Source organism: Hetaerina americana, unplaced genomic scaffold, assembly GCF_022747635.1.
Source record: "Hetaerina americana unplaced genomic scaffold, ioHetAmer1.1.p SCAF_1, whole genome shotgun sequence".
In the NCBI taxonomy this organism is placed as follows: Eukaryota; Metazoa; Arthropoda; class Insecta; order Odonata; family Calopterygidae; genus Hetaerina; species Hetaerina americana.
The window spans coordinates 103,029,909-103,047,805 of NW_027286069.1; the positions used below are offsets into that span (position 1 = coordinate 103,029,909).

Below are 17,897 nucleotides of genomic sequence, written 5' to 3' on the forward strand. Positions count from 1 at the left end.
TGGATTGCTTATATGAAGTTGGAACGTCAGGATTAAAATCTGATAGTATATAAGCATTAGCTCTATTATCACAATATTAGGCAACTGTTTTATTTGGTTTCAGTTTTTAACCATCATTTAGAGTTGATTCAGATAAAAACCAATTTTGTGCAAAGTTTTGAGGCTTTGCAGAGTGACTAATCAGAATCAAGAGACAATTGGAAACTGGAAATAAATATACGTTCAGGTATATAGTATAGTCAGGACTTTTTCGTATAAATATTTAGTTTCATGTTAGAATTCAATAAAAGCTCCGTGGTATAATAAATGAGAGATCTTTGCAAATTTTCTAACGATATAATAAATAAAAACCATCCAAGAAATATCAACCATTTGATTCGAATCAATATTTCTATGCTACATTGAGAATCATTTAGTCACTGCCTCCGCATGAAAAGTGTAATGCTTAATTTCCTATAACCATTGAAATAAAAATAAACTCATTCTGCCTGAAGCGCTAGATTTGAGCTGCAGTCTTCCCACCAGGTCAAGCACTGGACTTCGTTTCGCGATCGATTTTGTGTATACACGCGGTGACCGCTAAATATTTTCAACTCCGACTGCAAAAAAATCCATTCCTTCTACTTACCGACCTATTTGCCGCACTTATGTCGACAGAAAGATTGACCTGTTGGTTTATTTCCTGATTTTATGACGATTGATTCATCCTTAGTTTTATCATCACGTCTTTTTATCGAGGCCCGATCATTTAAAATATATCATTATGCTGCCCACCAAAAATGTGCTCATTTCTTAACTTTTATATCTTTTGAAAATCCGTGGATGATGTTCTCAGAGATTTTTTTTAATTTCTGAGTAATTAACCTCTGGATGGGCAAATTTGTCCATGTCGATGAAAATTATAAATTAGTCACCTTTGAAAACTATCAAACTGCTAATGCGACTGAAATAAATCATCGGCCGCCGCAGGAAGGATGCTTATCCAGAACTGATCGTTCAATCCACTTGATGTTTTTAAAATATTTATATCCCGTAAAATTATGTGTTTTGAACTACATTAAACATTATATACAGGGTCGCACCCAAAAGTGGTAGGACTGATTTTCTCTGGCGCGAACGGAGCGGTGGAGGGGGGTCTGCCTAGCAGGGTAAGGTGGAGGGGGCTCTTAGCAACAGACCGACACTAACCTCAGTCGCCTGCGGGCTGTTGTTGAGTGAGGACACCGTTTTTAGTGAAGCAAGTTTTTTGTCCGCGTCGAAAAACAAAATGAATCTGAATTTAGAGCAACGTTATTCCGGGAAGTTTTGTGCGAAACTCGGGAAGACGGCATCTGAGACCCTCGATATGATCAAGCAGGCTTATGGGGACACTGCCTTAAGCCGTTCCACAGTATTTGAGTGGCACAAGTTGTTTGAAGAGGGTAGGGAGCTCGTTGAAGACGACCATCGCTCCGGACGGCAAGAACCGACACGAATGTGGACAGAGTGAGGACACTGCTGAACACAGACCGACGCTTAACCAGTGAAGAAATTGCAGACCAGTTGGGTCTGTCTGCATCCAACGTCCAACGCATTATTTCACAGGATTTGGCCATGCGCAAGGTGTGCGCCAAGATGGTGCCGAAAATTCTACCATGGCGCGCTCGTCGTCAGACAGCTCCTGGCCAAATACGGCGTTGCCACGTTGCCGCACCCGCCCTATTCTCCCGATTTGGCACCACCGGACTTCTTCTTCTTCCCCCTGATGAAAAGACAGCTCAAGGGACGACGTTTTGACTCGATAAAGGCCGTTCAAGAGGCTTCGACGAGGGTCATCAACGGTATCCCCAAAGAAAATTTCCAGCGGGTGTACGGGGAATGGGAGCAACGTTAAACTAAGTGTGTAGCAGCTCAAGAAGCATACTTTGAAGATTATTAAGTCGATGTAAGTATATCGCCAATAAAATTCTTGTAAAAAAATCAGCCCCACCACTTTTGGGTGCGACCCTGTACATTGTACGGAATGCATTGAGTTACAATCTGGATCCTTTTTTGCAAATTCGAGCGTAAATTTTCAACTCCTTGCAACTTTCATGCCTTCTTACTTGCATGCTTGCACTCTAGAGCCCATGCATGCGTGTTAACTTCATGACAGAGCTTTAATGCATCGAGTACATTCATCGGGTTGTGGATGGCCTGCTGATTTATAAATGTAGAGTTTTATGTTTATCTACGAAATACGTTGAGTTTAAACCACCGATAAGCAGTCGTGGACAGAAAGCTGCGATACTTGGAGTATGCACAAGGCAATTCCTGATTGAGTTAGAAAGAAGTCCTACGAAATCCAACAAAGATTCAATGACTTGACGATTGGTTGTGGTGAATTACGCACAGGTGAGGATGTCAGCTCTCTTTCATATCAGTGGTATTAGAGACCGAAAGTGGGAACAGAAACACTCATGAGGGCATGGTAAAACATTACGACTTAATTAAAATAAAACTTATTGGCATAATGGCTGATGTATTGTAACATGAAAGTCCGACATATTACCACCTCTACGAGCAGCAGTTTGCCAGTTCTTCTTGCTTCTGTTATTGATTAAAGTAACATTCGATATGGTACCCTTTCCAACAGGTAAACTAATTCCAAACACAGGTTCCAAGGTGAATTAACAGATGACTGGACAAATAGGTTAAGGGGGTAAGAAATGAGCAGGCTTCGAAGAGTAGAGTAGTGTAGTAGTCTAAGGGAGGAACTTCGAAGAGAGATACTAATAGACTGCATCCTTAGGCACAACATCTTTTTGAAAGCGAATATGAAGGAAACATAAAGACGATTAATTACGGTGGAAGGCTGAAGTTGGAATAGAATGAATAGGGCTTAAAATACCACGAGGAAACGCAAACTAATGAAAACATTGGCAGGCAGCAAGATAGCATTAAAACCTGACGCAAACCAAACGATGATGGGCGAACAAAATTATAATTCTGCTCAATTACATCACTGGTAAATATTTCACATATTAGAAAAAATGCAACTGAAAGACATACATATGAAAGTCGAATTGGGTAGTTTCTGACTCATAAAATGAACAAACTTGGCATATTACCGTATAGAAAACCTAATGAGAAATGGGTTCGCTAGGCTACCCGAAAATAGGTTGGCTTACCGGTACAAGCAGTCTTTCTGGGCGCAGTGGGCGGGGACCCTCCGCCTGCCGGCGAGGCGTTGGCGGGTGTCGCATTCCCCACCAGCGGAGACGAGAGGTCCTCGGAAAAGAGCGATGAGGAGTCGTCGAGCGCCTCGGACGTGGCATTGGTCTCGGTCCAGTCCACCGTCGGCGCGAACCGCTTCGCCCTCTCCGCCCACGGACCCACGGGTGGCATGGTGCAGTTGAATCTCTCCTCCCAGAACTCCCGGAACCACGGGTTTCGGTCGTTGGTGAAAGGATTGAGGCGGAAGTAGGCGTCGTCGAACCTTTTTACGTAGGGGGAGTGAATGCGGATGGAAAGGCTGCCCACGGCCTCGCTCTCCAGGCCCTCCACCACGTCGCTGCGATCCGCCCAGCCGTCGCTGCTCGAGAGTGGCACGCACAGGGAATGGAAAGAGAATATTATGTATGTTTTGCATCAAATAGCGGAGAGTTATTTTTAGTTCTGCACTTGGAAGAGCGGTATCGTGTAGTGTATCGCAAAAAAATATTCGTCAGAGAAGAGTTAATACGGAAAATACGTGCCAGAGGGGGTGGCAAAGATGATGAGTCACGACGTGAAACAACAATAAAAAAGTATGCCTAAAATAATGAGTCAATATAATCGGTAACGAAAACTAAGCCTTTTAATTAAGATGCAATTGAATTTCTATGATGGCATTGCAAAAGAAACATGCAATAAAAAGGTATCGGGAAAATCCTTGCCTCATTTCTCGACTGGGACAGTGTGCCGCAAAGGACAATTCTCGCATTTTTTGTCACTAATGAGAAGCGAAAATAAATATCAAACAACTCATTGACAACCGAGTCAGCTTCTTTATTTTTCCAGCCAGCAGCTCTAGTTAACGCTAAATACAACTTTACTTCGTTTTGAGTTGGAAAACGTAATGCCAGTTAAGGTGCATGATTAAGAATCAGCTATCAGATATAAAACTACAAATACGAAATTTTATTGCCAACTGCTAAATGACATATTTCTTCATGAAGAAATAAATGATGAGAAAAATTCTTTCTATAAGTTAAGAGAAGGAGGTTTTTATGTGGTATTACTGAGGAATCGTGTATTATGATGAAGGTAGCATTCCTATAAATATTCCGGCAAAATTAGTGAATCAAAACCAAGCTGCTTTAAATTCACAATATTCAGTAGTATGCAGTAGTGACCATGAGTATGCAGTGTGATTGGAGGATGACTAAATGAATATTTGATAATCCATGATTACTATATTGAAAGAAAATAGACAAGCTCGTGCCGTTATGTGACGATATTTGATAGTTTTGCTCGAAGACTTTACGAAGATTCTACCCCAAACTATTCACGCGGCTACTACTATAAATTGACTTTTACAGGCGAGAAAACTCATACTTTTATTTCTGAGTGATTTTCATATGGGATATATTTCATTTAATGGAATTTGTTTCATACATATATAAATTAACACCGTAACGACATTTCAATCCAAAATCGACTTACTTTAGGAAAGAAAAAGACAGGGTTTGGTTATATCTCTTCCGTTAAGCAATACTACAGTAATAATAATGTATAAATATCTGTCAAATAATGTGGAAATAAATATTTCAATCTTTTACGTTGTTGCATAGAGTCCCTGCCTGATCTAAACCTTTTCACTAACTCCTACCCTACTAGTTGTTTACTGTTACATCCAATTATTATTCTTAAACCGATTTCCATCTTCCCGAATGGTCTTGAAATTGACTCAGATAAAATCATTGTTATTTGAGTATTATTAGCATATCATAACAAATGAATTACTTGTTTAAATTTGTCGGTGCGAAATTTAGGTCATATTCTCCAAATTTCCCCGCATACATTTTTATTCGTACTTCAGTTTGCCAAGAGGTAATATTTTATTGCTCATCAAACGCACCCATAATAAATCAATCCAAGTAGATAGTCGATCAGCGACACATCAAGCGGGTAATGTACGTTGATGATACTATGAATATTCAGGTGACCCGTTAAATCCTGAAAATGATGAATCGTGCGTGATACGTGCTGCCTTAAATTTTCGTTGAATGCACTTAAGAATCACTTAAGCCTTTGCACACCAATTTGGGTAAACATACTGGAGTTCATCTATGACTTCAAAACAAGAAATAACTTATTGCCGGCAGTTATTGGCTGATGGTTTTGGAGAGAAAGTTTTCAATTTTGCCCAACCAATGACGTATTCCAAAATGAAAGGGATGCGACAGTTATTGAAAGAAAAAAAAATGGCAAACAGAGTATACAATAGAGAGTATTCAATACCCGTGTAAATGTTTATATCAAATAGTTTCAAAATTTATTACGCGCATAATTGCTTTTAAGGACTTTAATTTTTATTATTCACATTTCGTTTTGCTTCAATATATAAATATATAGTTGAAAAGTTCTTGGTGGAAATTTGAGGTAAAAAGCTCAAAAAGATTCAATCAACCAGTTTGTTGATTTGAATGTAGCCTGCGCGGGTGTGCGGATAGAATAATTTTTTTTTACATTGTTTTGAAGAAAGATATAATGAAATCATAGGTTTAGTATTAGGGAATTTTCAGCATATTTACTTTATACCGTCCTTTTCACCCAGAATTCAGCTTATTTAGAGAATGAAGTACCAAATTTATTTAATATATTTTTGCGACTCTTTATAATTTATTTTATTTTCATATATTAATGGATAATATACACCTGCATAATTTTATGATAGTTCCCACTTAAAATATTGCCAAATGAAGTAAGCGAATTAATACCACCCTCTGTTATATAATGATGATTTGAACGTAGTTCAATCGTTAATTAGGCAGTATAGATAAAAAATTATATATTCTAGCACTATGCCATTCATTTTAGTAACATATATACCATTCATTGGGCTGGGAATGAGAAAATTAATGCTAATGCCATTGTAAATAGCTAGTGTATAATTATGACCTACCCCAAACAACCAGATACTAGAAAAAGTGTTAAAAGAATGATTTCAGGTGCGAATGTAAGAGTGAACTCGCCGTTTATCGCGAATACTCATGCTTTATTGATTAATTGGAATTTTACCTTACTGAAATACAGCATTCACATTGGAACATACAAGGAATCTACGATAATTTATTCGGGTCCGTCAACTTTAAATGCTTCAGCGAAAATAGGCAGCAAATTTATATAGATGAAATAAAAGTGTGCTCTATCAAAAAGAACTGGTCCTAAAAAAATATTTATCTTTAATTTTATCTATGAAATACTTAACATCCATATCGAGAGGGAAATCGCACTGAGTAAGTCATTTTGGAAGCGGAGGAAATCGAGCGATAAAAAAACACCCAAGCATAAAATATTATTCTTCGTATTTGAGTGAAACCGCATATTAGTCATTAATCATACAGTATTTAACGAACGATCCAATATCAACCACATAAACGAAATAATCACCAAAGGAATGGAACGAAATATTTTAGGGAAGTTTTTCTTTCTGCCTTACCTTACTGCATCCCCATACCACGGGCCGTTGAGAAGTTTCGCCCCGCTTAAAGCGGCCCTATCATTCCGTCGGGGGGCTCGGCGCCTCTGTGTCGCACAGGCGCACACCTGCCGTCGCCGACACCGCCGTGGTGGATTTGATTGCTGCTGGGCGAGGGTGCGAAGAGATTATTGTTTAAATGAAACGGAGAGAGTGAAGACGCGAGCATCCATATGGTGTTTGCACGGGCATATTACGGAAAAAAGGCCATGACGTGAGATCGGATTAAAGGAACATTTCGCGCCCACTCTCCCCGATGTCCCGTCTCTCCGATGCCCCCCATCCTCATCTCTCCCGCTCCCCTTTGCTCTCGGGACTCGGCGGAGATACGAGCGGAAGTTCAGGGGTGCCGCAAAACTGACTGCTCCCGTCCACACACGTGGTCGACAAGGGGTGATAGCGAGGGAGGGGGAACGATTCTCTAACACCACCCGATGGAAGTATATTTCGAGTGATGTATGTATGTCGGTTAAATAATAGTAATCTACTATTATTTAACCGATAACACTTACCCGTTATTTGTTGAAGGGAATGACCCAAGTAACCATTTTTATTGTTCCCTTCTGCACATAATCTCGTAACAGAAGAACTCTCGCGATCGTCGCCTGGGAAATAGGCCAAGCTTGTTCCTTTTGAAGTGGGTTAGTGGGTTAACAGCGGGTAACATTTGCGGGGTGGCGCTAATATATCCATTTGAATCCCATTGATTTATTTATTTTATTCAACCTTATCTCTCACATCTATCTTTTTTTTGTATCTGCGAGGTGGACAACAATGTAATAACGATTCGCCTTTAGTAATCCCCTCAAAACACCATACTAATTTTCCATTCAGGTCAAATCATTAAACTTCAAATTCTCGAAGAGACGATTAATTATTGGAATTAAAATATTCAGTGTTTTGCAAGTAAGTGAGGAAATGTTCCGGGGTCATAAGTTAATATTTAGGTATTTTAGTATAAAAATCTTTGTAAATTGCTTGAAAAGTTGAGGTTTCTCCCTATTATTCTAACAAGAACAGATTTTATTTTGCCCTTTGGAAAATAAATGGTCTCACCTGTACCTTTTGAATTTTTATGTCGGATTTGTTTTAAAAGCTACTAGCGTCACAAAATATTGACTTTGAGGTTATTATGCAAGTAGGCAAAATATTTTTGGGCGTACATATAAACACTCTCTCTTAAATATGGAGACAATTACTTATTAAGTTATTAGTGCTATTAACGATTGATTAAACCGCCGTCTTCAAGACAATTGAATACTTATTCAATATCGAAAAGATATTCGAATCCACCGTAAAATAATGTATAGCTATATGTTTAATTCTGCTGATTTAAGAGACTCGTTAAGGATAAAAGGAAACATAGAAATTTGACAATATCCCTCAGAATTTTAGTCTTTCAATAAAAAAATAGGTCACTTTGCAACTTTGATTCCGTACTAAAGAGCGATTGAAAAGAGAAAAATTGTGGACTGAAACTGTGCTCCATGATTTCCTCTAAGATGTACTGCGACATAATTTGACCGAACTAACATCCAATGAAACGTTAAATCATCAAGAAAATTTCCCCCTGACTGATATCAATTAATATTTTTTTTGTGTGTAGAGTATTTATGCCATGTGCATGAATGTTTTACACGCGAATCGCCCTCATTTAATGAGTTAATGTTTACCTTGGAGTCGAGAGAGGAATGAAACGATAGGCTGGCTAACAATTTCTCTCTGACCGCAGATTAATTGCATTATGAAATAATGTAAGAGGAGAGAGTTGGGGCAGGTGCCCTCTGATATTTTTCAGAAATTTTGCCAAGGCCGGGGCTCTATTCCTTGTCAAATCGTTGCTGCTCACTAGGCTCATTTAGTTAAAGAGCGAAATCACGAGGCAGCAGAATCATGACAGCAGCAAAGGTTTCTTTTCCAAATGAGTTACGGATTTGGAGCTTTACGGACAATACGGAACATGAAATGGAACGGAATTTGAACGCGCTCCACTGGTAAACATTATGATTAAAAAGTATACCGAAATGTTTCACTCTACTTCTCGCAAACATAACATCCCGTTTTCGCGAGTTGCGATGAAAAAAAAACGTTTTGACCATTTTCATCATTCATGGAAGAGGCAAGCATAATAAAAACTATCTGGAAACTACAAGGGAATATTTTTTGCAGCCTAGAAGTGACGTGATTTAAACTTGAGAGATTTTATTTTTAAATTTTTGCACTGAGTAACATCGAACAAAATCTAAATTTCAAATGCAACCATTTTGTCTCTGCCTAAAAATATTTGGGCGTGGGACTTGAAAAATTATGAATCCCGTCGGCTGCACCAGTAGCAGATATTAAAACTCGCTGAAAACAGCCGGCGCTCTGTGTTACAGGACATGCATATTCACGGTTTTTGATGCACGAATATTGCGACGGCGAGGTCTATTGATTAACGGTCTTGTTTACCGGCAGTCAAGCAAACACACGCAGTGGCAGTTTTTGTTGTTAACAAATCAGACTGCAAAAGCAGATGCTTCTGTGTATATTTATAATTATATCCACTGCGACCTGCATCTTTATGAATGGATGCGAAAGACAACATGGAAGAAAACATAGTATTACCAACCAGCCAGGGAATACCTTCACAACTTTTGAAACTTAAGAAATTTTAGCAAATCATAAAGGAGCAGTATTTAGAATAAAAGTCAGCCATAAATCAAGGCGGGATTTAGAGTAAATAATCATCTCCCGACATCTAGATGGGAATATTTAATTAAATAAATTCATTCATGATTTTAGTAGTTTCTCAAGATTGAATGAAAATCAAGTGTATATATTCCTGCCAGTTATGTGATCTGAAATACACTTTGAAAAAATCTATTCACATGAAATTTATTAAAATGAGGATAATAAATCTTTGGCTTAATGAAATAATTGACATCCCTACCTGCCATTGGATAGGTAGCAGTTAGTCATTTAAAAATTTTAACCAAATGTTTAAATTTGAATACATAGTTAATTCTACTGTAAACAGAACTCTGATCACCATGTATTAAACTCTACAGCCGGCTGATAAGCTGATTGGGGATTAAATTCATTACAGTAAACTGAATTTAGGATATGACGTCAGTATAATTTTAAAAAATAAAATTAAATGGGATTTAACAAAACTACCGTTAATTCCAATGAAAGGAACCAGAAGTAAAATAAGTTCCTACTTCATTATATTTGCACAGACGCCGTGAAAATGCCAGGAAAAGTGATACATAGATTTAATATTTATTTAAACATGAGGACCATATTTTAATTCGCTGAACGTTTGAAACCGACTGTCCTAAATGAAATTTTCGTTTCCCGCTATATTCTCCGAATCTGATCCTCAAATGTGAAATCTTAAACTCGAGACTTCCAATTAAATTTTCACGTGATTATGGATCGGAGGACGCCGCCATGAATCCGCGCGGATGCCATCGCCGGAGAAGCGAGCGTAACTCTGGGAATGCTAATGCCCGGAGGCTCTTTTGAGAACGACGGCGACGATTTCCATCGTCCCAAAATCGCCCAGCGACGCGAGGGTAACCGGATGGGAGCGGACAACTTTGGGCATATTAGCCGCGAATGCATGGCTCTTAATTCCCTCGGTGTCCAAAAGAAATGGGCCTGCTGCGAGAGCACAGGCAGTTCAAAATGTTATGCGAATGGTAGTTCGGAAGTGTATACGGGATAGAGGAAGGGGAAAATTGAGGAATGGAGTTAGACGAGAGGATTCATCAGCAAGCAGAACGCCTCGGTATCTTATCATCTCCATATCTCCTTCTCTCTCCCTCCTCTCCATTCAACATTCCTTTCCCACCTATTCCCGCAATCATTCAAAATAACTGGTAGGCAGTGTAATAACGTCGCTAAACATTTTCTATGGAAACGATGCTGAGGAAGCTGTGAAAGAGGCACTAGTATCATTTAGTAATTGAGAACAAGTAATGGGTGCGTAGTTGAAATGGAACGGTAAAACTAGACGATGATATAGGATTCCTTTTAGCTTGTAATCGCGAAAAAGTTATTGCATCCTACCGAACAAGAAAAAATAATATTTACGTAAATATACATTCATAGGGGTAGGGTGTCTGTAACTTGATAGGTTAAAGCACTCGACCGGATATCGGGGAATCCGGTTTCGTATCCCGATCAGGGAGAATGATTTTTACACTTTAAATTTCCTGAATTTTAATGCACATTAGCAAGTCAATGCCTGAACATAAAATGTTCACCGAATTCAACTAAATAAATAAATTTAATCACATGGTTAAAATTGAATAAACACTAAACTTGTAATTGTTAAGAGATGTAATTATGCGCAAAATATTACCTCGTTAATCATATCTCATGCTGAATATTAAGAAAAGAACTCCGTCAAATTGTTTTTTTTCAGAAGGCATATTCACGTTGAATGCCACTTAGCCGTTTGCAGTGGGCAGTAATTTAATGAATATAGTGTCCTCAGAAATTGTTCTAATTGACATACTAAATATCAGTAACAAATTAAATGGAGCTTCATAGAAAGAGTTTACGTTGGCCTAGTTTGTTTTTCTCCTATTCATGTGCCTTGAGCAATTAATTGCAGACGACTAGCTGATTTGACCTCACCGCCTATTCATTAACCCTGTCAAGGTTACTTAGATCGTACATCCATGCTATCTCCATATCCAATCTTTCCTCTTACACGCATGGAACATCGATCTTAACCCCAAACCAAATTATCTGAATTTCATCTTTCCCTCCGTTTACCTTATCCGCTTGCCTTACTCTCTCGTCACCATGGAAATATTCCATTTGAGAATTTACTTAGATGTAACCTGTGCCTTCCCGAATAATTCTACATTTTAAAGGGAATGGAATATAATGTTTAGTTAATTAGTAGATTTTGATTCGTTACATCTCTTAAAACCTGAAATATTAACTCAAGACTGAAACAGGAAGAAAGTGGAAGGAGTTTTAATTTATGGATATTCCAGGGAATACACTTTAGAATTCCTGATGATATACAAATGGCTACAAATTAAATACCTCCACGACAAAGCTTACATACGATGATCATATATCAATCGTAATAAATATAGATACACATAATGGAAATATGTCAACGAATTATTTATTTGGGACAACTTAGAAAATTCAATGGTGATGAAATTAGCTACAGTGCCGTAACATTAAGTTACAATTAGCACGTTGCACTTGCTATTTCTTCAACTTTAAGAACGCGATTAAAACGAGGCAAAAAACCATGATGATATAGCAACCTGTGGTATAGTACAAAAATTACTTCATTGCTGAAAAACGTAAATTTTTAGCATGGAGTTGCCGACCTGGTAGACACGCATTGATCAATTGATTTGATAATTGATAAACTGAGTTCCCAGTATTACTAATAAGATATAGAGATATAATATATCTTTAAGTTTAAAGGGTAATGTTGATTTTTAAAGTACAAACTAAAATATCTAAAATAGAAAAAATTGTATCTCAGTGCTATACAGGTACCTGTACTTCATAGTATTATAAAAAAAGTTAAGGTAAAAATGGAAATTTTCAAATGAAATAATGAATGGAAAATGAATAAAAAATGAAAAAATATGGTATTTTTGGAATTTTTGTCGAACAACTTCCAAATCAACAAAGGAGAAATCAACATCAAATTGGTGTGTTTTATAGAGCCTTAGGACCTGGAAATCCGCTGTATTAATATCAACCGACGAAAAGTCATTCCCTTACGAAGTATTGAATTACCCTGACGTCTCAAAAGATATGACAGCAAATGCTTACTTTTCTTCTATCGACAACTAAAAAACAGAGTCATAATCAAAATAATACTTCAAATAAATAAAAACCACATAAAATACATTCCCTCCATTGTCGTTTTCTAACGCTTCGCAGAAATCATAGTCCGTTATGAAATTAATATCTAACCTCTATGTCAAAAAATATATAGTTCCTTACAGTTAAGAATCATTCATACGTATAATTTATATTTGTGCATATCTGATGTTTTATAAGTAAATCCGTTTTTTTCCGTTATCTATCATCATCAACACTCTGGAAAGCGATACGTCATAATGAGGGAGATTATTTGTACAGAGCTATCTACCGCATACGGTAATCCATTTTTCCTGCTGATCAATCTCAGCACTGCAATACTTGCTAAAATGAAAATCCAGCTTCACTCTACAGATAGTAGAACGAATAATCTTTCTCCAACATACTCTCGTATACATCTTAGAATAAAAGTCTACTTTCCGTAATCGCTTCCTCTGCAAAGTTCAAGCTGAATACCAAAAACAGAGTATCATTAAATTTACACATAATTTTCCGTATCACTACAGGCAACCGCTGAAATTTAGAGAGCGGGCTCTTGTATTATCATTAAGAAAATAGTTACACAAATTAAAAGAAATAATGCTTATATTCTTTTTATATCAGTATAGTCCATCGAACGTCCGGCTATGCAGATTACTAGAGTTATCTTCAGCCATTTCAAAGCTTAAGAGTCCAAATTCCCATGCGGACATGGATATTCATGCAGCCATGGGATGTTTCCCGCGGTCGGAATTACACCAGGAACAAAAAGACCACCGGAAATTCTAATGTGAAAGGCCCAAACGCTATTCGGATACCTTGGCCGCAAATCCTAACTAATTACTTTTAAATAAAACAATTTGAAAGCCGCAGGCGTAAGTACCTGAATCCCAGGAGAAACTCACCAAAGAATGAGCGGGAAGAACAAGGGTTGGAGGGTGCATGTGGTGGAAGATGGGTGGGGAGAGATTGGGGGAAAAGGTCGTGGCTCTACTGGCTCGGCGACGTAGTCAGGGTTGAAGGGAAAGGGAGGGAGAGGAAGCGCGCGCTCTATGAAGAGAAAACGTTGTCTGTGCAACGAATTATATGCTCATTTCTGCATGTTACATTGACACTGTAATGCATTCAATTTTAATGCCCAGGACACGTTTCTCTATTAAATATAGGATCACCGTTACGCCAATAAAAACACTATCAATACGAAGCAATGAGCTATCACTAAAACGTGAACAACAATTACATTACAAACATCTTATATAGTCCTAAAAGAAAATGTGTTTTAGTATATTTTTGTGAATGTGTGTGTGTGTAATTGTATGTGCACATGAAAGGGCCCGCGAAGCGATATCTAACATTTGGCTAACAAGGGCGTGATTCACGCACGTAAACAATTGACATGTTCTAACAAAAAAGAGAGTGACTCGTGGAAGAGAGTGCTGTTTTATAAATAGATAACTACTCACATGCATATATAAAACACTTTTGTAAAAGGCTCACGGACGTGAATAATAATGTATAAAAGTTAGTACATGTGGACAAAGACAAAAACACGAAAACACACACAATAGAAAAGTAACTCACTCGGTTTCATATATATATATATATATATATATATACATATACATATACATATATACATTATGCATTATATATACATATATATATATACATATATATATATATATATATATATATATATATATATATATATATATATATATATATATATATATATATACATATATACATATACACACACACCCAAAAACGCGCTTGAAGCAGTAGCGCTAAGAAGTGGTGACAAAAATTCATTAAAAATACCAATAGCAAACATAGAACTCTAAAAAGGACACTCACACTTGACGTTTCGATAGCATGAGTTTCCTTCCTCAGAAGAGGAACAGTATCATTCGCGATCACGTCTGACAATGGTGGCATGACCGCTGCAACGTAAAAATCACCGCGAATGTCGTATTTTGTTTCTCTTTTTTAAAAGTGTCTCCAATGTTTAGTGCATACCATTAACGTAGGAAGGTAAAACATCTTCAATGAATTCTCCGAGAAGGGTAAATGCTCAGCACAGACTCATTCTCATCTCGTTGATATAGGATTTCATTTTATCAGAAATTTTTATCAGATAGTATTTAATTTGGAATACTTCAACGTTTGATTTGACATTTTTTTAAATTTAATGTTGATTCATGTTCTTCTGATCTTTGGACTGGAACTCTTCTTTTCCTGTCTTTAATTATTACACTAAATGAGTAAAATATCCGACTTATTTATATTAAATAGATTACAGCACGAAACAGGATTAGATTTTGAACAAAACATATTTAAGCCGCGAAAAATATTAATTATTACTTGAGGGCTAAAGCTAAATACTTCCTATTCCATGATTATCTGATCCTTCTCGTTGTTTTTAATGCTTAACAGTTAAGAATTCCACCAATAACAAATATGTAACGAAAAATCTCAATTTAATAGGATACAGAGTTAGAGAATTTTTCAATGGAATAAAATGCTTTTATCTTTGAAATATAAGCTTCAGATATTATTGTTTTGCATGCACTAAGATGACAAATAATTAGGTCTTAAACTATCCGTTTTAAAAACTTTATTTCTTAGAATCTTCCAATATGGCACTCTTGTACCTGAAAACGTTATACGGAATTTCTAAGTGAAAAAAAACAAAAGGAGCACGTACAAGGGGAATTTTTAAAATCTGACAATCTTGTTAAACTTGAATATATGACTCACTCTCCATTGTTTGTAATTCTATAGTACTTTGCTCAACTAATGGGACTTCATGATGAATTGTGCAAAATAAAAACTTACCAAAATGAAACTTCTTATTAGGTACACAAAATATAACTGTTGTTTATAAAATATAAAGGGAAATATGACGTCCAAATCATTTTGTATCTATACGCATCACGCTTCATATAGTAAAATAAATTTAATATTAATTAAAGAAATTGTAATGCATTGTAGCTGATTATTTGTCAAAATTTTAGATAATTACTGCAAATGATACGATATGCAATAATGTAAATGATACGATGATTGCTAATACGTCATACTAATTCTAAGCTGTATCATATTGGTGCACATAAACCGATCCTTGTATCTTGAAATTATTTTTACGCTGAAACCTAACACATATTTGCCTACTTTCATATTTGGAAAAACATCTGAAGGAGTAGTGGAGGTGGGACCACACAAACTTGCTGATGAGGGCAGGAGGCTCTCGTGATGTGAGGAGAGGATCGGCGAGTAACCGCCTTCCCTTTCCGCAACAATCCCTCGAAGGGAATAAATACGCATACAAAAACAATCCTAGGAACCTCACATTGACGCCGCCACCTACTGCTGAAGGAAGAGCCAGCTCTAAGCGTGAATTATTGAGACTTCCCCTCAATTACTGCACGGTTAGTCCCAAGGAATTACCGATGGGACTTAGAAGGCTCTCGTGGTGTACTTCGGACATCATGTGAGGGGGGGGAGGCAGCGGTGAGCTAATGGGTGGGATGGAGGAAGGGGAGACGATGAAAGTATAGAAGGTTGGCTAGCTGGCTCGAAAATGAAGTGAGCATTACAGAGTAAGGGGTGGGTGAAAGACGCATGGGGAGAGATTTTAGAGGAAAATCCTGCGGTGTCGTCCGTATAAGTGACCTCCCGTCTCTCCCTCTATGGGGCACCTCCGACCACAAGGTTGCGCTGGTCCTGAAGAGAATACTTGTTTGTGTGTGTTTGAGATCGACCTGACTTCAGTATTCGTGCTCCTCGGTTCCCTACCGCTCCCTCGACACCTCTCACCACCGCTGTCCCTCCCTGCCGCACCCCTTCCCACACCCTCCCTCTACGCTTCCTTCTCCACACACCACCGCCTCCACTCTATGACGCCGGAATCTCCCTCCCACCGATCTCTAACCCTCCAACCTCTCCTCTCCCTCATAAAGCAAGGGAAACGTCCCATTACATCGATGTTCAACAGTTTCGGTGGTCGACCGGGGTTTCTTGGAACATGGTGAACCCTTATGTGAGTGTAGGCTCTCATGGGATATTAAGTGGGGGTTAATGAGTAAATTAAGTGTGCCGTCTAAAGTACTAAGAATAAGACTTATGGTTTTATGAGTTTGACAAAGTCTCAAGTCATGAGGGTGCAAGAGGGAGCAAAATGGCTCAAGACCGCTCTTCCACAAATATACTAGGCGTTACTTGGCATTATAATATTCGCGTGCTAAGGCCATCGTTCAATTGTCTTCCCCTTGGATGTATAGGGCAATTATATATTTTCACGAGGAATACTTCCAGGAATCCTGTTACATGCGTGGATTTATTTTTAACTAAACCCCAAAAAATTTCAGAGTGTAAGAGGACGCCTCGATAGCTTAAGCGGCTAAAGCACTCGACCGGATATTGAGGGATCTGGGTTCGAATCCCAGTCAAGGCGAATGATTTTTACACTCTGAAATTGTTGCATTGAAATGCACATTAGCGGATGACTCCGTTAAAAGTTACTGTTGCGGCATCTCCCGCAGTTTCTTTGGAATTTTAACTAAACGTTTCATTCATTCTGAAAATATCGCAGGAATGTGGCACATATTTTCTCTTTTATAATTACCTTCTGTTTTGGGAATCAAGATACTAAAAATACTCATCAATGTTTTCGAAAAAGCGGCCATCATCCAACTTCTGAGTTGAAAAGACCCTTAATATCGATAGACAATTTTGAACTCTATTGAATTAAAAAAAAACTGCAGCCAAAAGAGACCCAGACCCCTGTGGGAGAAAAATATGTTGAACAGTCTCAAGCAATAAAAGAGTTTCAATGCAACAGTTTCAGAGTGTAAAAATCATTTGCCTTGACTGGAATGATTTTTACACTCTGAAACTGTTGCATTGAAATGCACATTAGCGGATGACTCCGTTAGAAGTTACTGTTGCGGCATCTCCCGCAGTTTCTTTGGAATTTGTAAAAGAGTTTCAGTTAAGTTTCTGTCGAAATTCTGAGTAAGAAGGAGTATGAAATAAAAACTCATATTGCGCTACGAAGTCCTTCTGTGGAAACGAAGACAGTTTCTGACAAAAAAAGATCATCTTCGCTCGTAATTAAACTCAAGGCGAAACTTCCTGTCCACCGACATTAACAAGGTGATCGCTGTGCACAAAATCTCATTTGAAGGCCAAAAATATTATTTCTCATTTGGCATTCAGGATCGTAGAGAAATTATATCCGGGAGAATATGTCCGCACCATGACGGAAACTAAAGGCGAGTTTGGCTCATCCCACGGGAGGGAGTTTTTAATTCTAAAATAAATTTGTAATTTTTTTAAATCTCCTCAACAGGCGAGC

At 37.8% G+C, this 17,897-nt stretch overlaps 1 protein-coding gene across 1 annotated transcript in view; it reads right to left on the bottom strand.

Annotated features, from left to right (window-relative positions):
* Nucleotides 1-17,897, bottom strand: part of LOC139694080 (metabotropic glutamate receptor 1-like) — a gene marked incomplete at its 3' end in the record, with an annotated part of 97,371 nt that overhangs the window by 51,734 nt on the left and 27,740 nt on the right. Inside the window, exon 3 of the mRNA XM_071592540.1 lies at nucleotides 3,150-3,553. Within this exon, the coding sequence (XP_071448641.1) occupies nucleotides 3,150-3,553 (404 nt within the window). The remainder of the gene's footprint in view (nucleotides 1-3,149; nucleotides 3,554-17,897) is intronic.